General features: G+C 45.6%; 1 protein-coding gene across 1 annotated transcript; it reads right to left on the minus strand.

Annotated features, from left to right (window-relative positions):
- Positions 1 to 207: 207 nt before the first annotated feature.
- kidins220b (kinase D-interacting substrate 220b) lies at positions 208 to 23,715 on the minus strand. The gene is made up of 30 exons (XM_079255874.1): positions 23,601 to 23,715; positions 20,204 to 20,359; positions 19,728 to 19,826; positions 19,450 to 19,548; positions 19,267 to 19,365; positions 18,921 to 19,019; positions 17,438 to 17,536; positions 16,954 to 17,151; positions 16,780 to 16,878; positions 16,603 to 16,701; positions 16,397 to 16,495; positions 14,333 to 14,510; positions 13,667 to 13,831; positions 13,413 to 13,592; positions 13,168 to 13,333; positions 12,940 to 13,091; positions 11,498 to 11,787; positions 11,278 to 11,418; positions 10,969 to 11,206; positions 10,468 to 10,559; positions 10,140 to 10,284; positions 9,888 to 10,050; positions 9,639 to 9,817; positions 4,871 to 5,109; positions 4,483 to 4,599; positions 4,203 to 4,232; positions 3,251 to 3,388; positions 3,050 to 3,148; positions 2,753 to 2,977; positions 208 to 2,685 (listed from the first exon to the last, which is right to left on the minus strand). Exons 2-30 carry the CDS (start codon positions 20,333 to 20,335, stop codon positions 1,537 to 1,539), a joined length of 5,208 nt encoding a protein of 1,735 aa, XP_079112000.1. The 5' UTR covers positions 20,336 to 20,359; positions 23,601 to 23,715; the 3' UTR covers positions 208 to 1,536.
- Positions 23,716 to 25,540: the final 1,825 nt, after the last annotated feature.

Raw genomic sequence — 25,540 nt, forward strand, 5'->3', positions numbered from 1 at the left:
ACAAACTGTAATTATAAACTGGACTAATGTAGATCAGATAATTGATTTGTTTCATATTGGATTGTAATCGTTTGAACTAAATATAAAAAAAAAAATTAGTGAAAGAAAAAAGCAGGAAGCAGCATGCAGATTTTATTTGTTCTTCGAATTTGTACTTTAGAAGTCACATGACCACAGATGTTTACTCACAAACATCAGGACTAATAAATAAACATCAACAGGTTAATTAACACTGATCAATAACCAGAAACATCAAACTAGCAAACAACACCTGGACGGGCCGGTCCTCTTCAGGTGTTGAAATGGAGCCGGCCAATCACATCATCGCCATCATGCAGTGGCAAAGCTGGCCTTTTCTATATGGGCGGGACCAGAGGGCGGGGCTTGTGTCAGAGGTGGGGCTTGTACCGGGATGGGGTTTGTGTCAGGGGGCGGGGCTTGTATCGGGGGTGTCATGTAGTAATAAAAAAAATGATTATGTTCTTTTCTCTAACACTGCTGAGATAACTGTGGTGATAACACATTACAAAACATTTTATATCATTAATCTGGACCAACAAGTGGAAATATTAGCAAGAATTTCAACAACTTGTGTGGCTAGCTGCATGTCAGGAGCCGTCAGGATGAAAAATTTAGCTTTTTATTCATTCTTATTTCTTCCTCTACAGGACCAGACTGGTTACAGGATATATGCCACCATATTTTCACGCTGTAGCTAGTTTAAAACCAACTAGCATCCTTCCTAGCCTCATGTAGCGATAGCCTAGCCAGCACTAAGCTAATCTTTGAGCATCTTTATTGTTAATTTTCAGCTCCAATGTGAAATTCTTTATAAACTGAGTTGATGTCTAGTTCCTTAAAACACTCATTGAAAACTAAATATGCCATGATTTTCCCACATTAGCCTAATTAGCATAGCACTAGATTAGCACTGACAAGTAGCTTCATGCTAACAACAGGTTAACAGACGTACATTAGTAATTTTTTTCGCACGGGGAGAATATAATCCATGCCAGATAGCAGACACGTTTGGGCCTAATCTGGGCTACTTTTGGCACTGCCGGCTCAGTCACGGCCAGTGTTATGTGGGCCAGATGTGGTCCGTGGAGCCGGTCTGAACACATCCAGGCTGAATGTGCAGCGTAGACGGAGGCCATAGTTGGGCTAAACATTCAGGGATGTGTCTGTGAGTGACCTGTCAATCACCTCAGGCGTCAAATCACATCTCAGAGGTGTTGACCCGGCTACTCTTCTAGCTCCTCCCCTGGCGTCACAATGTCACAACAGCAACACACAGTTTCTAGTCACAATGAACCTGAACTTCACTGAGCTTCATCTACGGAGAGCATGCAAAGAAGATGACATCACAATGACATCACAACGACATCAAGACCACATCACAGCTACGACAACAACGTTGACCAACGGCCGCCTTCCTCCTCCTTCAGACATCACAACCACAAACACTTTTAATCAGAAATTCTCCTCGGCCGCCTCTGATTGGTCGAGGTGGCGGCGATGTGAGGCGCGTCTTCGTCACAGGATGCTCTCGCGCTCCTCGCCAAAGGTGACAGTGTCGGACGACACGGTGCAGATCTCTGGCGGGTCCCCGGGCTTCAGGCCCCTCTTCAGATGAACCACTCGGACGTTCTCGTTGTTGGGGCCCGGCCGGGTGGAGGCGGTGCTGGGAGGGATGATGACGTCGGCGGTGGAGGAGGACGAGGAGGAGGGGCCGTCTGTTGGTGGGCGGGGCCGGTTGCCCTGCTGGGCGTTGGTGTTGTTGTTGAGCGTGACGTTGCTGGGCGTGCGGTTGAGATTGTAGCTCCGGGAGGAGGGCCAGCTCTCCTCGGGGCTGCTGGCGAGCAGGCTGCACTGGTCCTCGGAGCAGATGGACATGCGGGTCACCGCCGGGTCCTGGAGGCCGCTCAGGCTGCTGGGAAGGCCGCGCTTCCGGGCCAGGCTCTCCTCGTCCAGCTCGATCAGGTTGCTTCTGTCCAGCTGCGACAGGTCCGCCTCCTCGTCCTGCAGCGAGTGGTTGGGCGAGCTTTCGTTGGAGCGCACGCCGGAGTCGGACGAGTCCTTCTTGTCCAGCATGGCGTCCGACAGGTAGTCCTTCCCCTTCAGCGCCAGCGAGCCGCCCGGCAGCTTCAGGTCCGCCGTCTTCTTACCGTCTTTCAGGAGGGGTGCGTTGTCGGACTCTTCGGACTCCTCGTCGTCACTGGTCAACTTCTGGTAGCGCAGCCCGCCGCCAGCCTTCATCTTCAGGTCGGCGGCGCCCTGGAACAGCCCGCCTCTCTCGCCAGACGTCTTGCGGGTCAGCAGCGACTTGGACGATCCATGCTCGCCCTTCTCGTCCTCCTCTCTGATGGGGTCCAGAGTGTCGCCGTTGGAGGCAAAGTCAACGCCGTCGTTCGCAGGTTTGCCACCGCTCCTCTTGTTGAAGGACTTGCGCCCGTCTTGCTCAACGCCGTCTTTGCTCTTGTCATCAGACGATGATGTCATGAACTGCTCCGGCTGCGGCTGGACGGGCTTCTCGCCGCCCATCTCCAGCTGGGACATCTGGGCGATGTACTCCTGGTAGGCGGAGTGATACTCCGCCTGCTGTTTGTCCGTCAGCCTGGAGATGTCGTTGGACGACTCCTGGGAGTTCAGGCTGGTCATGCTGGCGGTGCGGTGGGCGGGGCCCTGAGGGAAACAAGATGGACGCTAACGGAGGTCAGCTTATTGACCTGGTGACGAGCGGAGAACTTACCATCCACGGCATGTTTCCGTGTCGCGGCGCTTCCTCCAGTCCAACGCCGCTCAGCTCCTCGAAGCTCAGGTTGAAGCTGTACATGCCGTCTGGGTTGGCGGCGCCGGCGAGGGGCGGAGCCGCTGCTCGCCCCGCCCCCTCAGCGTGGCCGCCTATCACGCTGCCTTGCTCGCTAGCAGCTTCCTCGTGCAGCACCTGGCTCTCCATGTGGCGCATGTCCAGAACCTGCAGCGGGAAGGAAGAACCGGGTCAGACCCGTATCTGGTTCCGGGTGCGAAGCGGTCTCGGCGGACTCACCGTGGCGCGGAACAGCTGCCAGTCCCCGAAGTTCATGCTCATCTCCTTCTTCAGCTCGTCGATGTTACACTGAGACAGAACCCGGCCGTTCACGTTGGCCTGGAAACCACAAGAACCCGGTTAGAGTCTGGTCCGGAACCGGTTCGATCCGGTTTTTGGTCTAAGGCCGGTTCAGTCCGGTTTCTGCATTCAGACACTGACCTTCCTGATGGTGGCGGTGTACTGAGCCACCATGTTCTGATCGATGCCGTCGATCTGACGCACGCGCTCACACACACCATCTGTTGTCATGGAGCTGAGGAGGACGGGCGGAGCTCCCGACACGACGGAGGCGGAGCCCTGAACACACACACACACACACACACACACACGTAAGTCAGCTCAGGACGTGTCCAGAATCTGAGTCGACAGTGATGAAGATCATGATGAAGATGAGTTCTACGGTGAAATCTACAAACTAACATCGATCGCCGTTTAACTAAACCCGAACAGGAAGTGATGTCATCACCGTTAACAGGAAGTGATGCCATCACCGTTAACAGGAAGTGATGTCATAAACGTTAACAGGAAGTGATGTCATGAACCTCTACAGGAAGTGATGTCATAAACCTCTACAGGAAGTGGCTTCGTAACCTGGACAGTAAGTGATGTCATTACCTGAACGGGAAGAAAAATCATAAACCTCCACAGGAAGTGATGTCATAAATGTTTAAATTCTGGTTGGGTGTGTTTGTGTTTACGTTGTTTTGTTTTGTTTGTGCTTCAACGTGCAGCGAGTCTCTATGAAACTTCCCCAACAGCGCAGGCGGTTAGAGGGGAGGGACGCTAACTACAGGAGCTACAGATGCATGCTGGGAGATTGAAACACTGCCTCTTCATGTCCACAGCATCCGGCTGAGTTCCGGCTGAGTTTCGGCTGAACGCCGGTTCTTTCACTGGTTCTGTTTCTCATTAATCTGTCTGCTGACATGCTTCCAGTCTGCAGCTGGGTCTGGGTGAACTGGTCCTGCAATTGAAACCTGGAGCTGAGTGGTTTACCTGCTCAGCTGGCTGACAACACCTGATTTGCACCAGAGCAACGTGACTGAGCCGAAACAGGCCGAAACGGGCCGCATGCTGTGGACATGGCGGCGGCGGAGGGAAAGTTCAGTACCTGCTTCTTTTTCAAAGATGAACTCTGACACTGCAGACAGACAGACAGACAGACGGGGTGAAACGTCAGGAAAACAGATGAAACACAGGCAGGAAATGAAGCCGAATCACAGAAACAGCAGAAGAAGAGTGAAGGAGGTTCAGAATAGCAGAAGAAGAAAAGCAGAAGCGGACTCAGCCGCACCACGACTTCAAGTCTTCTTAATCGGTCGGTAAAAACTTATTTTCATCAAGTCCGCTCTGGACGCCAGGTGTGTGTTCGGCTTCCTGCTCATACTTACGGCAGCGGCGGCGGGTCTTCTGGTGGCGAGTGTAGGAGGCGGGCATGGATGGAGGTGTGGTGGGAAGGAGGCCACGAGGGGGCGTGGCAGCTGGTAAAGGTGGTAGGGGAAATATGGCTGGGGGGGGGGCAGAAAATCAAAATAATGTTCATGGAGTAAAGAAACGTAAAAAACTCAAAAGACGAAGCGCTGCTGTCACATGACCCTGCAGGAGGCGGGGCCTAACCCTAAAAACAGCTGATGACTTCCTGTCAGCTTGTCATGTGACAGCAGACGTTCGTTTTAAATCAAATCAAAATGAGACATGAATGATAAAAAAAAACATCACATGACATGATGACGGCCAATGACCCAGCAGGTGGGGCGAGTGGGCGGAGCCTGTTCTCACCCGGTTGTAGAAGGGGTGTTGCGAGCCGACCATGCCGCTGTAGTAGCTGCTGTGAGGCTGCGCGGCGGGGATGACCCCTCCTGGTGGGGGGTTGAAGGGTCCGCTGAAGGAGGCGGACGGCGAACAGGTGGACGACACCTGGCTGTAGACAGAGATGGGGCGGGGCTGAGCTTCAGGTAGCGGGACGGCAGGATACGAGACTCCGCCCATGTTCATCTGCTCCCGAGCTGCACGGACATCTGGATGAGAACGTTAGAGAAACATCTGGATGAGAGAGGAAGTTTTAGATGGAAACATCTGGAACACTTTGATGTGCGCGATGAACATCTGGATCAGAAATAACGACACACGGACGTGAAACAGAAACATCACGGTGTGAAAGCAGAGGTCAAAGAGAAACATTGGGATACAAGACGGAAACATCTGTAGCTGCATTTCTATAAAGTTTGTAAAATATCAACAACTAAAACGGTGATTTGCAGGAGTTTAGTTTGAATTAGAAGATTTTCAGCTAATGCCAGCTAGCAACGCGTTTTCTCAGAGTCTACAACCTTTTCCCTTCTTCCTCTTTTCCTTTTCTAATTTATTGTAAATCTCTGCTTTTCATGTTGTTTGCTAAACGCAGTGCCATCTTTACCGGAAATGACCTGGTCACATGACCCCCTACACGTGACCCCCCACTTCAATTCAACTTTTACTGAAACGTCTGAGAAACCACCTCACGAGAGCGTAAAAACTTTCAGTGACACTTCAGAGTTTTTTAAAATGCAGCAATTTTTATTGCAATATTTGGATTTTGCATAATTCTAGAGGTAATGGGATGCAGTTAGTGTTGATCTGCATGAGAAACATCTGGATCTAATATAGAAACATCTGGATCTGAGATGGAAACATCTGGATCTGAGATGGAAACATCTGGATCTGAGATGAAACATCTGGATCTGAGATGAAACATCTGGATCTGAGATGGAAACATCTGGATCTGAGATGAAACATCTGGATCTGAGATGGAAACATCTGGATCTGAGATGGAAATATCTGGATCTAATATCGAAACATCTGGATCTGAGATGGAAACATCTGGATCTGAGATGGAAACATCTGGATCTGAGATGGAAATATCTGGATCTGATATAGAAACATCTGGATCTAATATAGAAACATCTGGATCTAATATAGAAACAGCTGGATCTGAGATGAAACATCTGGATCTGAGATGAAACAACCAAATCTGAGATGGAAACATCTGGATCTAATATAGAAACAGCTGGATCTGATATGAAACAACCGGATCTGAGATGGAAACATCTGGATCTGAAATGGAAACATCTGGATCTAATATAGAAACAGCTGGATCTGAGATGAAACATCTGGATCTGAGATGAAACAACCAAATCTGAGATGGAAACATCTGGATCTAATATAGAAACAGCTGGATCTGATATGAAACAACCGGATCTGAGATGGAAACATCTGGATCTGAAATGGAAACATCTGGATCTAATATAGAAACATCTGGATCTCAGATGAAACATCTGGATCTGAGATGAAACATCTGGATCTGGGATGGAAACATCTGGATCTAATATAGAAACAGCTGGATCTGATATGAAACAACCGGATCTGCGATGGAAACATCTGGATCTGAGATGGAAACATCTGGATCTAATATAGAAACATCTGGATCTGAGATGAAACATCTGAATCTGAGATGGAAATATCTGGATCTGAGATGAAACATCTGGATCTGAGATGGAAATATCTGGATCTAATATGGAAACATCTGGATCTGAGATGAAACAACCAAATCTGAGATGGAAACATCTGGATCTAATATAGAAACAGCTGGATCTGATATGAAACAACCGGATCTGAGATGGAAACATCTGGATCTAATATAGAAACATCTGGATCTGAGATGGAAACATCTGGATCTGAGATGGAAACATCTGGATCTGAGATGAAAACATCTGGATCTGAGATGAAAACATCTGAATCTGAGATGAAACATCTGAATCTGAGATGGAAATATCTGGATCTGAGATGAAACATCTGAATCTGAGATGGAAATATCTGGATCTGAGATGAAACATCTGGATCTGAGATGGAAATATCTGGATCTAATATCGAAACATCTGGATCTGAGATGGAAACATCTGGATCTAATATAGAAACATCTGGATCTGAGATGGAAACATCTGGATCTAATATAGAAACATCTGGATCTAATATAAAAATATCTGGATCTGATATAGAAACATCTGGATCTAATATAAAAATATCTGGATCTGATATAGAAACATCTGGATCTAATATAGAAACATCTGGATCTGAGATGAAACATCTGGATCTAATATAGAAACATCTGGATCTGAGATTAAACATCTGAATCTGAGATGGAAATATCTGGATCTGAGATGAAATATCTGAATCTGAGATGGAAATATCTGAATCTGAGATGAAATATCTGAATCTGAGATGGAAACATCTGGATCTGAGATGAAACATCTGGATCTGAGATGGAAATATCTGGATCTGAGATGGAAATATCTGGATCTAATATCGAAACATCTGGATCTGAGATGAAACATCTGAATCTGAGATGGAAACATCTGGATCTGAGATGAAACATCTGGATCTGAGATGAAACATCTAGATCTGAGATGAAACAACCGGATCTGAGATGGAAACATCTGGATCTGAGATGGAAATATCTGGATCTGAGAAGGAAACATCTGGATCTGAGATGGAAACATCTGGATCTGATATAGAAACATCTGGATCTGAGATGGAAACATCTGAATCTGAGATGGAAACATCTGGATCTGAGATGGAAACATCTGAATCTGAGATGGAAACATCTGGATCTGAGATGAAACATCTGGATCTGAGATGAAACATCTAGATCTGAGATGGAAACATCTGGATCTGAGATGGAAACATCTGGATCTGAGATGGAAACATCTGGATCTAATATAGAAACATCTGGATCTCAGATGAAACATCTGGATCTGAGATGGAAACATCTGGATCTAATATAGAAACAGCTGGATCTAATATAGAAACAGCTGGATCTGATATGAAACAACCGGATCTGCGATGGAAACATCTGGATCTGAGATGGAAACATCTGGATCTAATATAGAAACATCTGGATCTGAGATGAAACATCTGAATCTGAGATGGAAATATCTGGATCTGAGATGAAACATCTGGATCTGAGATGGAAATATCTGGATCTAATATAGAAACATCTGGATCTGAGATGAAACATCTGGATCTGAGATGAAACAACCAAATCTGAGATGGAAACATCTGGATCTAATATAGAAACAGCTGGATCTGATATGAAACAACCGGATCTGAGATGGAAACATCTGGATCTAATATAGAAACATCTGGATCTGAGATGGAAACATCTGGATCTGAGATGGAAACATCTGGATCTGAGATGAAACATCTGGATCTGAGATGAAACATCTGAATCTGAGATGGAAATATCTGGATCTGAGATGAAACATCTGAATCTGAGATGGAAATATCTGGATCTGAGATGAAACATCTGGTTCTGAGATGGAAATATCTGGATCTAATATCGAAACATCTGGATCTGAGATGGAAACATCTGGATCTAATATAGAAACATCTGAATCTAATATAGAAACATCTGGATCTGAGATGGAAACATCTGGATCTGAGATGGAAACATCTGGATCTAATATAGAAACATCTGGATCTAATATAAAAATATCTGGATCTGATATAGAAACATCTGGATCTAATATAGAAACATCTGGATCTGAGATGAAACATCTGGATCTAATATAGAAACATCTGGATCTGAGATTAAACATCTGGATCTGAGATGGAAATATCTGGATCTGAGATGAAATATCTGAATCTGAGATGGAAATATCTGGATCTGAGATGGAAATATCTGGATCTGAGATGAAATATCTGAATCTGAGATGGAAACATCTGGATCTGAGATGAAACATCTGGATCTGAGATGGAAATATCTGGATCTGAGATGGAAATATCTGGATCTAATATCGAAATATCTGGATCTGAGATGAAACATCTGGATCTGAGATGAAACATCTGAATCTGAGATGAAACATCTAGATCTGAGATGAAACAACCGGATCTGAGATGGAAACATCTGGATCTGAGATGGAAATATCTGGATCTGAGAAGGAAACATCTGGATCTGAGATGGAAACATCTGGATCTAATATAGAAACATCTGGATCTGAGATGGAACCATCTGGATCTAATATAAAAACATCTGGATCTAATATAAAAACATCTAGATCTGAGATGGAAACATCTGGATCTGAGAGGAAACATCTGGATCTGAGATGGAACCATCTGGATCTAATATAAAAACATCTGGATCTGAGAGGAAACATCTGGATCTGAGAGGAAACATCTGGATCTGAGAGGAAACATCTGGATCTGAGATGGAACCATCTGGATCTAATATAAAAACATCTGGATCTGAGAGGAAACATCTGGATCTGAGATGGAACCATCTGGATCTAATATAAAAACATCTGGATCTGAGATGGAACCATCTGGATCTAATATAAAAACATCTGGATCTGAGATGGAACCATCTGGATCTAATATAAAAACATCTGGATCTGAGAGGAAACATCTGGATCTAATATAAAAACATCTGGATCTGAGAGGAAACATCTGGATCTGAGGCACTAACATCTGGATCAGATGCAGGTGTCAGACCCAGGTGCGCCGCCCTCCTTACCTGCGATGATCTCTCGGAGTTTCGGGTCCAGGTTGACGGTACAGGGCAGGAAAGTCCGGATGTCTTTGACCGCCAGGACGGGCGTCCGCGACGACAGGAAGACCTCGAAGCTGCGGACGTCTCCGTCGATCTCCAGCAGAGGCTCCACGTCCTTGGTGGTCGGGATGTTCTTTGACACTCTGAGACACAATCGGAGCGGGTCGGTTGGACCGGTTCTGTAACTGACACCAACACAGTGTGACCTCTCACCTCTCGTAGATGGTCTTGAGGGTGACCTGGTCGTGCACGCCGTCGGTCTCTTCCAGGTAGAGGATGAGCCAGGACGTCCTGTAGGGCCACTGCTCCGTCAGGTTGATCCACGATGCCAGGCGGTCCCAGTTAAAGCTGATCTGATTGGCTCGTAGAAGACGGCCTGCTCGCCCGGAGAGGAAGAGGCCGGTTGGCAACAAAAACCGACAAAAGGACCGACTGGGCGGCGAAGAATACGAAGACTGGGATTACCTGTGACCGATACGATGTTGAGCAGCCTCCTCATGGCCTGCGGGCTGATGTCGCTGAACCAGTCCTCCGTCACCATCAGCTTCGTCAAGTCGAAGGACATCTGACGAGTCACAGAGCGCTGCACCTGCCGCCGCCGGTACGTGTCCTGCACGCAACACAGGTCACATGACCACAAACACGCGATTCATGGGGAGGATTACGGAACAAAGGGGTCCACATCATCAGCTAGTGACCTCACGGTCCCCACAAGACCTGACACGATCTGGGGTCCCCAGAAACACACTTATACAAGGACATCACACACACACACACACACACACAGGCTCACCCGGCGATTTAGCGTCGTTTTGCTTCCAAACTTCGTTAATTCTCCCAAACTGTGCTGCGACAGCTTCCTGTCCAGCTCCTCGTGCCAACCCGCTGAAACACAAAAACACGTTTTTTCAAATCAAATCAAACTTTATTTGTTTTGCACTTTTCGTGATTAAAAACAATACAAAGTGCTTTACATTATAAAACAATTTACATCAAAATAGATAAAACACACACACACACACACCCATAGTCCCCTTTCACCCACCCTCACCCATGCCCTATTAGCCTATAACAGTTAAAAGAAGATGAATGGCCAGGTGCATTTGGACCAGATGTGCACCAGATAAGGAAACGATATCCTCGATGACTCGATGCAATCAGTTGGTTTTTATTATAGGATATGTATGAATTGAAATGATGTGGATGTAAAGTGTCCTGAGACAACGTGCGCTGTACAAATAAAGCTGGACTAAAGTTGAATCTAAGTTCAAGCGTTTAGCATCGTCATGGCTACCTTCGGAGTTGGTGGCGTCCCCGTTGGTCGGCGCCGCAGCACACATCTTCCTGGCGCTGGAGAGTCCCCGGCTGTTCAGAAAGACGGGCAGGTGGACGATGTTCCGCATGTAGTCGTGTCCGTTGATGTTGGAGTCTCGGAGGACGCTGTTCAGGTTCTGGTTGATGGCTTTGATGATGATGTGCGGGTCGCTGGCAAAGATGGAGATGAACGGACCTTTGGAGAATAAAACCCGGACCTAAAGGACCGGGACGCCGCGTGAGTTTACCGTTGTCGCCTTCAGAGCGGCGCTCAGTGCGGTCTCCTTACCGTGTCGAGCATCTGCAGGACTTTGTCCTGTTCGCAGGAGTCCAGGCCGTCGATGACGACCACCAACCTCGTCTGGTGCTGCGTGAAGCCGTCGATGGTCTTCGCCATCCTCGCCATCAGCTCCACCTCATTCTTCAGCACCTGCAGAAAAAAACAAACGTAAAAGTCGGTTTCTGCTGAGTCAGCATGTTGGCGCGCTGGAACTTCCCGCCTTTCGCACCTTCATGAAGCCTTCGCTCTTCAGTTTGTGCATCCTGTTGGCGGCGCTGTGAAGCCTCTTCCTCTGCGAGTTCAGCACCGAGTCCGTCACCTGCCACCAGGTCTTGCAGTTCAGGAGCACGGCCAGACCCACCACGCTGGCGATGGCGATCAGAACGGCGTTCACCGTCTGGTTCTCGCCGTCCACCTTAAAGACGGCCAGCAGCGCCATGCCGATGACCAGGCAGGCCAGCACCAGGACGAAGAGGACGAAGGACGGGATGCAGCACGTCTTCTTCCACTTCCTCTTACCTGACAGGTGGATCAGAGAAGAAGAAAAGCTTCTCGTTGTTTGTGTTGCAGACATTTTGAGGAATATTAATCTCCTTACAAGGCGAATCATTTCAGGGTCTTAAAGGCTCATTCCGTAACTTTCTGACCTGAAAACTCCGCGTCCTGGACGCCGGCGTCCCGAGCCTGAGAAACCGACACCGTACGACCTTTACGTCCGGGACGCTGCGTGGCGTTGCAGCAGAGTTTCGCTCCACGATATAATAAGAAACTGGCTGTTTTGAACACGTAACGTCGCTGATTCAGCAAAGAAACGAAGCTGATTAAAGCTCTGGGAGGTAACGTCGCTCAGAGACGTGTTCCTCTGGGTGAAGCGGTTCCTCGTCCTGATAGTCGTCTATACATTCTGTCATCATCAGCAATAGGAAACATAGTAGAGCCCTCAGTTTACTGTAAATCTGTCAAAACTCTGACCAATCCAAGCGTTCAGATGGAGTTGTTCCTTTCTGATATTTCGTAGCTTCTTGAACACTTTGGGAAAGTTTTCCTGCTTTTTGAATTATTTGTTGTCTGAACTGTGTGCGCTGATGATTAAAGAGGTCATACGAAGCTTTTAGCGAATGTTCTGGACTTTCAGTAGACGCCACAAACATCTATAGAGCTGATCCTCGGTTTACGAACGAGATCCGTTCCAACGCCGCGGCGTAACCCCAAATTCTGAGTCTGATTTTTTTCCCCTTAAATACCCCCTAAATCGCTCAAACTATCTAAAAACACGTATTGTGCATCATATTAATAGAAAAACAGTACAGACAATTATAACAGAACTTTTTTTTCACACGTTGCAGGTTTTCTGTTTCTATTGTTCTGAAGCACTTTGTGACCTTGTGTCTATGAAAAGCGGTATATAAATAGTTTATCTTATCTTTATTTTATTTAAATTAAAATAAAATAAACGTACGATATAAAGTAATAAAACACAGAACCTGTAACATAAATTAAAGACACTGTACACCCAGACACGAACGGACCCTTGTAACTTTGTGACTTGCTCCATGGTTTATGTAAATATACAGTATTAAATGAGCGTCGTAAAGTGGAAACGAGCGAGGCGAGGACGGCCCGTTTACACATGAAGACCCGGTAAACCGGATGTAACCGGATCCCTGGTACCTTGTGTCTCCTCAGTCTTAAACACTCTGAACAGACGCGTTGCCAGGAAGCCGAATTCTCTCTCGCAGGCGTCCGACAGCGTGGCGATCATCTCCGCCATGGACGTCTCTCCTCCCACGCTGGACAGACGATTGTAGTCCGTGAACAGGAACCTGTGGGAGACGGGAGTGTGACATCACATCCGTCCTGGTTTGTCTTGGCGGCCGAGCAGAGCGTTAGCGGCGTTACCTGACAGGAAGCGCTCTGGTGCTCTGCTCCGGCAGCTCTGGCGGATTGACGAACATCAGTCTCAGCAGCAGCTCCAGATAGCCGATGTGGCGAGCCAGCCGGGTGCTGAGAAGCCACGCCCATGTCCAGTTGTCCCCCTCCCTACGCCCGCCGAAGTACACCACCACTGCAGAAACGCAGCTCCATTATCCTGACGAACACGCACGTTTAACAAGCAACAGGAGAGAAAGAGACGCTCGTCTCACCGAAAAAAAGGTAGAGCAGAGCCAGCAAGCTGAGGGAGACCGCCATGGCGAGCTTTGGGTCAACGGTGAAGCCGAGGACGATGGCGACGGAGCCGCAGAGGAGCAGGGACAGGAAGACGACGAGCCAGGAGAACTGAAACAACGGCTCTATCTGCTGCCCAGCGAACGTCTTCATCTCATCTGGGGAAGAGGAGGGAGGTGTTAACAGACGTCAGCAGGTGCGTGCGCTCCGCGTGACCGCGCGCCGGACTCACCTTCCAGCTTCTTCAGCAGGAACGACTTCCCGCTGCCCCACTGAGCGTACAGACCCACGCAGATGGGGGGCTGCATGGTGGGTTCGCTCAGGATGTCGGCCAATGCAGAGCTGTACAGGTCGTAACCGAGCATGTCCCCGTCCGTCTCGGTGGGGGACAGGTGACCTGCAGGGGGCGGAGCCACAGCAAAGGTCAGGTGTTTACGGAGCACGTAGTGCAGGTGAGATCTCATTCAGATGCAACGTGATGATTTACACGCTGGATGGTAAATAGCAGGTTTTCCACCTGACTGGTTGTTACTGTTTTATAGCTTCAACAAATCTGCTTTATGTTTCTAAAACAGGACTTAATGTCCGAAACTAGCAAAGATTACCTCGTAAGTGACTCAAATATTTGTTTTTCTGAAACTTTTAATTTATTTTTGGTATTTTAGCCCCATTTTCTGTGATGGATGGTCTCATTTCAGAGTTATAAGATGGATATAATGAAAAATACTGAATATATTTAAAAAGATGAGGTTGTAAACTAATGAAACCCGCAGATTATCTTCATTATATTCATCAGAGAAAATAAAAAATCTGCTTCTAAAACCACATTCTTCTGTTTTTTTGGCCTGAATTCGTAGTTTCTCCACTGATCTGAGATGAAAAGCAGAAAACGACGTACGAGCGCCGAAGATCTGGGTGAGGATGCTCTTCTGGTGGCTGCAGTCCACGTTGTACGGCGTCTCGCCGGCTTTGTTGGGGCGGTACAGCAGGCGGCCATCTTTGGGGTTCCGGAGGAGGAGCTCGGCCAGGCGGCGACTCCGACCGCGGATGGCGATGTGAAGGGGGGTGTCGCCTTTCTATAAAAATACAACGAAGGACTGTTAGAATGAATCATAAAAATAGTAAAATATTTATTAATAAACTGAACTGAAAGTTTTAACTCAATGACTTCCAGTTTTTTAAGACGCTGCAGATCCGGTTTGATGAGAGGAAATGTTATTTAAAACAACAAGAAACGGATGGAAAATGAAAAGAAGTTGAGACAAAATGATCAGAAATTTCCTTTGGAGCTGGTTTATATTTGATGCTTTTATTACAGAAAATAAGCAGCATGACGTTATTTATCTTATAAGACTTAGAAGTCATGCAGGTGCACTCACACCGGCAGACAGAGTGGAAACTGGTGCATTAAACACATAAACTGGGAGGAGTTTTCCTGACCCAGTGCCAGACGCTGATCTGAGGTGAATTTCTAGTTAAATCAGACGTCTAACATTCATCTTCCATCTCTAAATGTAGCTAACGCCGTTGATTTTCTGAAACGACATGTTTTAACGCTGTGCAGAGCAACGCTGGACAGTCTGGAAGCATCTCAGTCTTCCTGACAGCCGGATGGGGGGGGGCGGATTATATGTTTGGGTATGTGAATGTTTTTCTTTTATTATTTTGACTTGACATTTATTCTGTGTTATTCTATGAAACTCTTTGCGCTGCTCTTTGGTGTGAAAAGTTCCATATAAATAAACGTTTGATTTGGTGAACAGATTAAAATTCAGTCTGCAGAACGTTGACAGATCAACCAGCTGCTTCCTGCTGCGCCTCAGCTGACGGTCAGACAAACGTCTCGTGTTTTCACCACAAACAGGAAGGAACTGTAGTTACCTCTCACTGACTGTTTGCAATATTATAAATTATATTACTATTCTATATTATCTTACTATTATTGTTCTTTAATTTTTTTTAAAATTCATTTATTTACTTTTTCTTTTTTCCTTTTTTACATAATTAACATTTCTTTTTTATATATCTCATTATTATTATAATTAAGATTATTGTTATAATTTCCGTTTGGTGGTTAATAAAGTATTTTTTGTTTTTCATTTCATTATTATTATTTTTATCTTTATTTTTTTAGAATTATTATTATTATTATTATTCCTGACGAGACAGATAATCATTTTATTTTGATTTGAAATATAACTCACTATTCTTATAATAATTTCACATTTCATGCTGGTATATTTGCATTATTAATTTATTTTATTAGTATTATTATTCTTTAAAAATAATTTTATTATTTTATTTATTTTTTCTTTGTCCTTATTTACATTATAAACATTTCTTTTTTATATCCTTTATATATCTAATTATTATTAATAGTTATTATTATTATTATTATTATTATTATGATTATTATTATTATTATAATTATTTTTACTGTTATTCTTATTATTCCTGAAAACAAAGATAATTTTATTTTGGTATATTATTATATAATATTATTTGGTATATTTACATGTGGACTTTATACTACAGTGACGTTGCTGGGTGCGCGTCCTGCATCACCATCGACGCAACGTTCCTCATTTTTCCCATGAAAACGTTACATTGTGAAGAGAAACTCATGTTTACAATGAGCAAAGGTTTGTTGCCAGCTGACCAGACAAGCGCTGTATAACACTGCACGTGTAAAAGACGTTCAGCAGCGGCATCGCCACGCACGAGTTCAGCTCGATGACGACTCAAAGGACAAAAACGGGAAGAAATGCATGTTTTATCTCGCGACACTGAGACCTGGTATGTAAATCTTCTGTTTCCTTTTCTCACTTTCTATCTACGATGTGTTTCTACATGAATTTAAAGCACGCAGGATTTGTTTAGTTTAAAGCGTGAAAAAGAAGAAAAAAAAGCAGGAATATTTGTCCAATCAGAAGCGTTCTGAGCTGTAAGCCCCGCCCCTCACCTTGTCCACGGCCGACACTTTGGCTCCCTTATCGAGCAGCAGCTCCACGATGTCGATGTTCCTCATCTTGGTGGCTTTGATCAGAGGAGTTTCTCCATCCTGACAACACAAACACACACACACACACACACACACACACACACACACACGTCATGGCGCTTCCTGTTGTGGAAAACTGCTGACTCGGTTTTACGTTCAGGTCTCACCTTGGTGCAGGTCTCCGTGTCGGGGTTGCACTGCAGGATGTCTCTCACCATGACGGCGTTTCCTTTCTCCACGGCCCAGTACAGAGCCGTCTTATTCTCCTGGAGACACACACACACACACCGTCAGCTGTGCTGCGGCGCCACCTGCTGGCCAGGCGTCTCCTCCCGCCAGCTCACCTGTCCTCTGATGTCGATGTCGGCGTACTTGTGCAGCAGAGCTCTGACGATCTCCACGTGTCCGCCCCTCACCGCCCCGATCAGCACCGTGTCGCCGCTCTGAAACACAGCAGAGAGTTCAGGACGCCGTCCCCGCCTGGACGCTAACGGCGTTCTCTCTGGCCTGCGTCTCACCCGGTCGGGGATGTTGACGTACGTCCCGGCGTCCAGCAGGTCCTGGACGATCTCGGTGTAGCCCTCCTTGGCTGCGATCATCAGCGCCGTGTTTCCGTCCTTGTCCGTCATGTTGACGTTGGGGTTCCTCTTCAGCAGCTCCTTCACCACCTCGGTGTAGCCGCCCCGCACCGCCACGATCAGCGCCGTCATGGAGTTCTGGCAAGGCCAAACACAGTCCGCTTTAGATGCAGGTCGATCTGCGTGGCGTCACAGATGCTTCTGTTCTACCAGGAGGGGAATTGAACCACTGGGACGTCCTGCTGGGTGATGCTAACACATTAGCTCTCCGCTAACGAAGAAACATCGCTTCCTGTTTCCTCCTGGACTGATGAGCAGGATGTGACATCATGGACACAGAACCAGTAGCGTACTGGGTTCGTTGGTTCTGGTTCTACGGTGTGTGTGTGTGTGTGTGTGTGTGTGTGTGTGTGTGTGTTCGTACCGCTCCCTCCTGGTCCACGTCAGCTCCGTTCTCCAGCAGGTGCATCACGCAGTCAAAGTGTCCCTTCCTGGCGGCCCAGATCAGAGGGGTGGTCCCGTACTGTCGCACACACACACACACACACACACACACACACACACACACACACACACACAGTTTACAAAGTGTTTCAGCAGAATACACACATTGTAACTTAATATGTTTCACATATAAAGCTTCATATGTTTCACAAACTCTCCATATTGTAGGAGAGTTTGCTGTTCTGCGTGTTTTAATCACGTTACGTTACGGCGATGTGACATGACTACAGACTGTACATAAAAGATGGGCGGAGCCTCCGTGGCGTCACGCGTAGGTTTCTGAAGAGCTGAATTGAAGCTCGGTGGGCGGTTCCTACCATCGCCATGTTGGCAGGGAAATGCACGTCGTCTCGCCCGGAAAATACAAATATGGTCAAAGAGCGCCGCCATACAAGACAGAATATATTTTACAGGGTGAGTAATTAAATAAATAAATTCACATTGTTAAATATATGCAGGTTTTTCAAGAGTGAAAATGTTGGAAATGCACATTATAGTTTGGTTTATAAGGTTTATAAACACTCTGAGGGATCATTAACCAACGACCACCGTACGCAGAGTTTAGTTTTATTGTTCAGACAGAAACGTGACGTGAACATGCATGTCAGAAGTTAAACTGGGTTCTACTGTAGCATTGCTTCATCCGACTGATTTTACTGTTTATGTTTACGCTTTTACACCTTTACGTCATGTGACCTTCCCGCACAGCTGCAGGAACTACTCGGTACTACATGGAATTACGCGGAACTACGCGGAACTACATGGTACTACATGGAACTACTCGGTACTACATGGAACTACGCGGAACTACGCGGAACTACATGGAACTACGCGGAACTACGCGGAACTATGCGGTACTACATGGAACTACATGGAACTACATGGAACTACGCGGAACTACGCGGAACTATGCGGTACTACATGGAACTACATGGAACTACATGGTACTACATGGAACTACTCGGTACTACATGGAACTACATGGAACTACATGGAACTACGCGGAACTACGCGGAACTATGCGGTACTACATGGAACTACATGGAACTACATGGTACTACATGGAACTACGCGGAACTACGCGGAACTATGCGGTACTACATGGAACTACATGGAACTACATGGAACTACATGGTACTACATGGAACTACTCGGTACTACATGGAACTACATGGAACTACATGGAACTACATGGAACTACATGGTACTACATGGAACTACTCGGTACTACATGGAACTACATGGAACTACATGGTACTACATGGAACTACTCGGTACTACATGGAACTACACGGTACTACACGGTACTACATGGAACTACGTAGAACTACGTGGTACTACGCGACGTTTTGCTGAGAAACAAAGTTTAACGGAACCGAATCGTCCCGAGTCGCTGTCATCACCTTGTCGGAACAGTTGACTTTGGCTCCGTTCTCCAGCAGCAGCTTGACGATGTCGGCGTGTCCTCGACCTGCAGCCCAGATGATCGGATACACGCTGTACTGCTGAGATGAAGCAGGAGGAGCAGGAGGAGGAGGAGGAGAAGGAGGAGGAGAAGGAGCAGGAGGAGGAGCAGGAGGAGGAGGAGGAGAAGGAGGAGGAGGAGGAGGAGGAGGAGGAGGAGCAGGAGGAGGAGCAGGAGGAGGAGGAGGAGGAGCAGGAGCAGGAGGAGGAGGAGGAAGAAGAGATCAGAAAACAAAACGCCACACGGCGCCCATCGCTGCGTCTCTCCTCCTGTGTGTGTGATACCTGTCCGGTGGTGTTGGGGTTGGCGCCGTGCTCCAGCAGCAGCGTCGTCACCTCCACACGCCCTTTGTAAGCCGCCCACATCAGAGCCGTCCAGCCGCCCTGACGCACAGAAACAACAACCGTTACTCCGCATGCTGTCGCTGCGCCTACTGAACTACGTTTCCCATCATCCTCTGCTCCCACCATGTCTCTGTGCTCGATGTAGGCGCTGCTCTCCAGCAGCTCCTTCACCACGTCCACGTGACCCTCTTTAGCAGCGGAGATCAGAGCCGACCAGCAGTCCTGCCAACACACACACAGAGAATCCCGGTTACCACGGAAACAGCAGCAACTCACCCTGCCCGTCTCCAAGCAACCACAGGATCCAAGGGAGGAAGGCAGCGAGAGAACCTTGTTTGTTTCACACAAACAAATAAAGCTGAACCAAACAAAGAAGAAAAGGGAGCGCTCGTTGTGCTCACCACATCGTCCAGGTTGACGTTGGCGCCCCTCCTGATGAGCTCCTGGACGATGTCCAGGCTGCCCTGCTCCGCCGCCAGCATGAGAGGCGTCTGGCCGTTCTGCAACACAGGTCAACAAATAAACACAACAACAAACACAGCAAGTAAACAAAAACAAGATGCAAGTAAACAAAGGAAAACATCAAACATCAACCTCAAAAATGTAAATAAAAACAAGAAACAAAACAAACAAATCTGATGCAGAAGGCGAGTAAACAGACAATCACAAAAATAAAAACAAAATAAAACAAATAAAATAAAGAAATAAACACAAAATGAAAATAAAATAAAACAAATAAAATAACTAACAAACACAAAAATAAAAACAATCTACTGAAATAAAACAAATAAAATAAGATAAAACAAAAAGTTCATCAAAGTAAAGAAGAAACTGGAAACAAATAAAGAAACCAATTCCAAACAGGAAGTGCACCTACGTCGCTGCGCCCGTCCACCTCCTTGAAGCGGTCCAGGTGGGCCTTCATGGCGGCCAGGTTCTCCTCCTCCACGTAGCTGAACAGGTTCTGGATGGCCAGCGTGGTCATCTTGATGGACGTGGTGGTGTCCATGTCTGCGGTCGGTCGCGGCGCCCCCTGCTGACGCAGGACAGACGTGTCTCAGATCAAAAACCACAAATCCATCACAAACAGCAGGGAAGTTATAAATAACATGTTTTATCTTCCTCTCAACGTTTTCCCGGCTGACATTTCCGCCGTGCCGCGGCGGATTCGCCGTAATCTGGTCTGACTGAGGTCTGATCTGCAGCTGAGGCCGGCGACTGACCTCAGGTCGGCGTTCCGACTCCGCCGTCCGCAGATAAGACTCACAAAGGAAGAAATTCTCTTTAAAATACAGCCAATAGCGTGTGCAGCTGTTGCCATGGCTACAGCCTCCATGGCGCCAGACAGATGAGAGAGCCTGCGATCAAAGCTGAAGACGTCTGGTCCCGGTTCAGGTCCAGAGTCAGAACCGGTTCTACGTCGGTCCCATGAGGAGTCTTCCTCAGACAGAGTCGCCGTTTGGGAACGTAGAAATATAGTTCCTAGACTCTGCTCACACATCATCTCCGACCGGCTTCGTACCGAGGTTCAGTCGGGTTTTTACCGCTGCAGAAACATTCATCACACAAACCAGATTATCTGATCTGGATCAGATAAAATGTTTAATGTCCTGAAACGTTTTAGCCATCGAGCCGGCCCACTCTGCAGCGACGTACAGGGAGGAAGGATGAGGACTGGGGACACACTGATACCGATACTGATACCAGTATCGGCTCAATACCAAGCATGTGTACTAGTACTATTAATAAAAGTGTACCGATACCACACTATACAAGCCAGCGCAGATGTGTTTGATGTTTCGGACACGTTTTAAAAGAAATAAATGCCTTAAATGTTAAAATGTGACTTTTTTTTGTTCCACTAAAACAGTGATCCCCACTGTTAATTCAACAAGAGCCGACTCAATATACTAAGACAAGAGGAGAGCTGCCACCCAAACGAAGTGTTCCCATGCTACGTATCCTGTTACGTTGCCAAATCAGCAACATTCAGCTTTTTTAGCAAGGAATCATTATCCTATATATTGCACGGAGTAATGGCATTCTTATGCAACAGTATGTGGTGAAAATACAATAATGCCTCCAGAATGTGGGCGTTTCTTTTTCATTATATATACGGAGCTACCGACGGAGCAGCTCTTTGGTGGAGTTCGCTGCAGCTGAAATCAGCCAAAACTGGCAACTCTGACAGGGTCACGGCTACACCAAGATCGTTCAGGACCTGCTGGACGCCGGGACGTGCGTCAACATCCCCGACCGGGTGAGACGCGGGCCAGAGAGAACGCCGTTAGCGTCCAGGCGGGGACGGCATCCTGACAGGGTCAGTAGGACAGCAAAGTTTCTGCAAGCAGCCTGCAGCTCTTGTTTGTGGAGAGAACTGCAACGTTGAGGATCATTATGACTTGTTTAGATGCATTTTCAGAAAGCCAGCAGCTGCTTCACGAGCCGCAAGGCAAGAGTCATCGAGCCGCATGCGATGAGGAACACGGCACTAAAAGCTGGATCTTTGTTCCAAAACCTAACATTTATAGTTGTATTTAGGTAAAATGGGACAAATCAGAATAAAACTTGTTGAAATTGTTTGATCTGTAATGTTATTATATTTGTATTGGTGAGGTAACTTCAGAAAGGATGGGTCATTTATTACAACCTAATGAAATCTGACACAGTTATAACAGCAATAATAACCGTAGTCACAATAATAACAACCATAATAATAACATATTATTAATAATATAATAATAACAATAATAATAATAATACCATATTGATAATAACATAATAATAATAATAACAATGATAATAATAATAACCAGTGTCACAATAATGTTCACTAAAAACAGATCTGGTATCGGCAGATATTCACATTTCAGGTATCGTATTTAATGGGAACTCCCATAAATTGGTAAATCGGTGCATCCCTTGTGATGACACAACAGTTCTTTAAAACGATGTGTTCAAATGCAGTCTGGTAAAATCCTGTTACTGGTGGGACAATCTAATAGTCTACATGTAAAAAAAAAACTTAAATGTTGGAATATTTTTGTTGTTTTCACAGTAAAATAAAATAAAAGACACCAAAGGATGACATCATGCATCATAGGTGTAATAACATGGTTATAAGTAGTTATGACAACTAAAGCATGAGAACTGAGGACAGTAATATTACAATATTTACAGAATACTATTAGTATTAGTACTACTACTACATCGTAAAGAAGAGATAAGATTGGACGCGTAACATCAGGCACACAGAAAAACATGATTATAAACATGATTATACAGGAAAAGATGCAACAATCTGCAGCGATATTCACTGGAAGCGGAAACTGGTCCCAGTTCAGGTGTAAACCAGTATTCCCAGTCACACATCCTCCCACATCACCCTGATTCAGTTAATTTTAAGTGTATTTGCCAGATTTAATATAAAAATATGAATCATGCATATTTATAAACATTTACAGTTAATTTATTTACAGCTGTTTATCTATTAATATTAATGGTTTATGTATTTATTATATCTGTATATTATATTATTTATTTATTTAATATTTAATTTTACTTCTTTATTATTATTAATTTTTTATTGTTTTATTTACTTAGCTATATTTATTTATTATTTATATTTATTTGATCTGTACTAAATGTAACGATGAATATTAGTACAGTTGTTAGATTTTAATATTTCTGTTGCTATTAAAACATGTTTTGTTTCTTTTTGTGTGTGTGTGTGTGTGTGTTTGTTTTTTAATGGCTTTTTTCTTCTTCTTTTTTTATTTATTTATTTTTTTTTTTATCCTTTTATTTGTCGATATATTTAACAGAATGACCATATCGATCAGTCCTTCCTGGACCTTGTTGTTCCTGCTCGTCTCCGCTTCTCTGCACCTGTTTTTATCACCTGTCATGTTGCTGAAATGTCCGGACTTTTAAACACATCATCAGAGCCTAAACAGCTTAAACCCAAACCTTCGTTTAACACTGTTTATTTCCGCCTGCCAGCTGATTTATTATCGATCAGTGTGATTGATTTTAATGGATCGCTTTGCATGAAGGATAATAACGCTGTTATGACCTTCATGTCGGACAGACTCACATTTACCTGGAATCTAGCCAACATTTCACCGCTTTAGTCTTTATATTTTACAGATATTAGTGAATTTATTCTGATTTATTTTGACCGATTCAGTGACGTGTCAGGCGCCGATCAATAATTAATCGATGTCGGGAAAGGATGCTGTCGCTGAAAAGGAGGAAGAGAGTCTTTATTTTACCTTTAGAAGATAATTAGGTTGAGTTTAATTGTTCTGGGTTCGGTCCGGGCGGGTTTCGGTTCGTTTCGTCGGCCTGTGGTCGGAAGACAGCCTGGCTTTATTCTCCATCCCCGACAACAGCAGCCATCTTTGATCTGGATAACAAAAGCGCAGCCAATCACGACACGCCCCGCGTCAAACCCGCCAAAATGAGGCTCCGCTTCCTGTTACTGCTACCAAAGTAAAAGCAGCAAAAACCCTGTTTCCGGCGAATTACAAAGTAAAGCCGACTTTAACAACTCTTGACCATAGATAGACTGTTTATGTATATGAAAGATGGACGGAGCCTCCGGCGGTTCAAAGTGAAGCCTATGCGGAAGTGTATAAAACTGCAGTTCCCCCTTCATCCGCTAGGGTCTGCAAAACGCAGCAAATCCCCACAGACTCCCATGTTAAAAAGACCAACTTCACAGCAGTGAAAAACGTGTTTACAGCCTGGTACAAAAATCCATTTTCAGTCTAATAGCTCAGGTTTAACTTCATGACAACTGTGGGGGGAGTGAATTTTTTTTTTCTAACTTGCCCATTTAAAAGTAATCTAACCTCGAAGTTCGGCATATTTAGGGGCGTGTCCTTTTGATTGACAGGTACCCGATCTCCCGCTTCAAGTCAGAAGAACGTAGAATAGCCGCAGTTTTTAGCTGGTTAACAACGTGACTTAGCTTTAGCCCGCTTACCTCTGTTAGCCGGTTAGCTCCTGTTATCTCCGGGTTAGCTCTTAGCTACAGAAAGCTCGGCGTTTGCTTGATGTCAATCATCCACAATGACGCTCACAGCCCCCCTCTCAGCTCCACTTCTTTGCCCATATTTGTATTTTCCGGGAGAGACGACACGCTTGCCCCTGCCAAGATGGTGATGGTAGGAACCGCCCACCGAGCTTTAATTCAGCTCTTCAGAAACCGCCCATCTTTTTCATACAGTCTATGCTTTTGACCGAAAAGCAGGCAGAAAAGAAGTTAGTTGTGTCCATATACCCCCATGCGGAGGTTGAGATCGTTGGATCAAAACTTACTCATGGTCCCTCGTTCTCATTTTAGGACCCGAGAGGACCGATCTTTTCAGGTTGTTGCGCCGAGGCTCTGGAATGATCTTCCATCCTCCCTACATTCGCTTGAGTCTGTTGATGTGTTTAAGTGCAATCTTAAAACCTTCTTGTTTCGGCAGGCATACCCAGCTGTGTAGATTAGGGGTGTTATGACCAGTAGTTTCTGTGTCTATTTTTATATACAGTGTTTTTGTTGTATCTTTTTATATGTATTTTATTTTTGTATTTTGCTTTTTTGTGAAGCACTTTGTGACTTCTGTCTGTGAAAGGTGCTATATAAATAAAATTTACTTACTTACTTACTTAGTATAATATCCATGTAAAGTGTAAAAATGCTCAGTTCTGGGCAGGGCTGGATTAAAAGTGCACAGACCCCTGGGCTCAGAGTATTCCAGGGGCCCCTTACCCCACCGCAACATTGTAAAAATTGTAAATGATACATTGTGAAACGGTATTTCTAACATCTCTTAGATGTTAGCAATACACTAGACACTGTGGTGTGACTATCTGGCTTTGATGTACATGTTGTTTCATGTCCACACTGCTGGTATCTGCCCTGCGTGGGCCCCACATGGGCCCCAAGTGGACGTGGGCCCCTGGGCCTGTGCCCAAAATGGCCATTGGATAATCTGGCCTTGGTTCTGGGTAATAGACATTTCTCTCAGTATTAACTGCAGCTCTAGCTCAGGAGGAAGAGCAGTCATCTTTCACCTGGAAAGTTGGAAGATCAATTCCACCCTTCCCCTGACTATGAGCTGAAGTGTCCTTGGGCAAGATGCTGAACTCCAAGTTGCCCCCTGATGTGTATGTAAGTTGCTTTGGATAAAAGTATCTGTTAAATGTCTATAGAATTGAC

Source organism: Telmatherina bonti (assembly GCF_933228915.1).
Source record: "Telmatherina bonti genome assembly, chromosome: 16".
NCBI classification, from domain to species: Eukaryota; Metazoa; Chordata; class Actinopteri; order Atheriniformes; family Telmatherinidae; genus Telmatherina; species Telmatherina bonti.

Coding starts and splice junctions, on each gene's coding strand:
- kidins220b (XM_079255874.1), bottom strand. CDS start 20,335: ATGGACACCACCACGTCCATCAAGATGACCACGCTGGCCATCCAGAAC. Junction 11,419..11,497: donor AGAGCGAAGGCTTCATGAAG/GTGCGAAAGGCG, acceptor TTTTTTCTGCAG/GTGCTGAAGAATGAGGTGGA. Junction 10,285..10,467: donor AAACGACGCTAAATCGCCGG/GTGAGCCTGTGT, acceptor TGTTGCGTGCAG/GACACGTACCGGCGGCGGCA.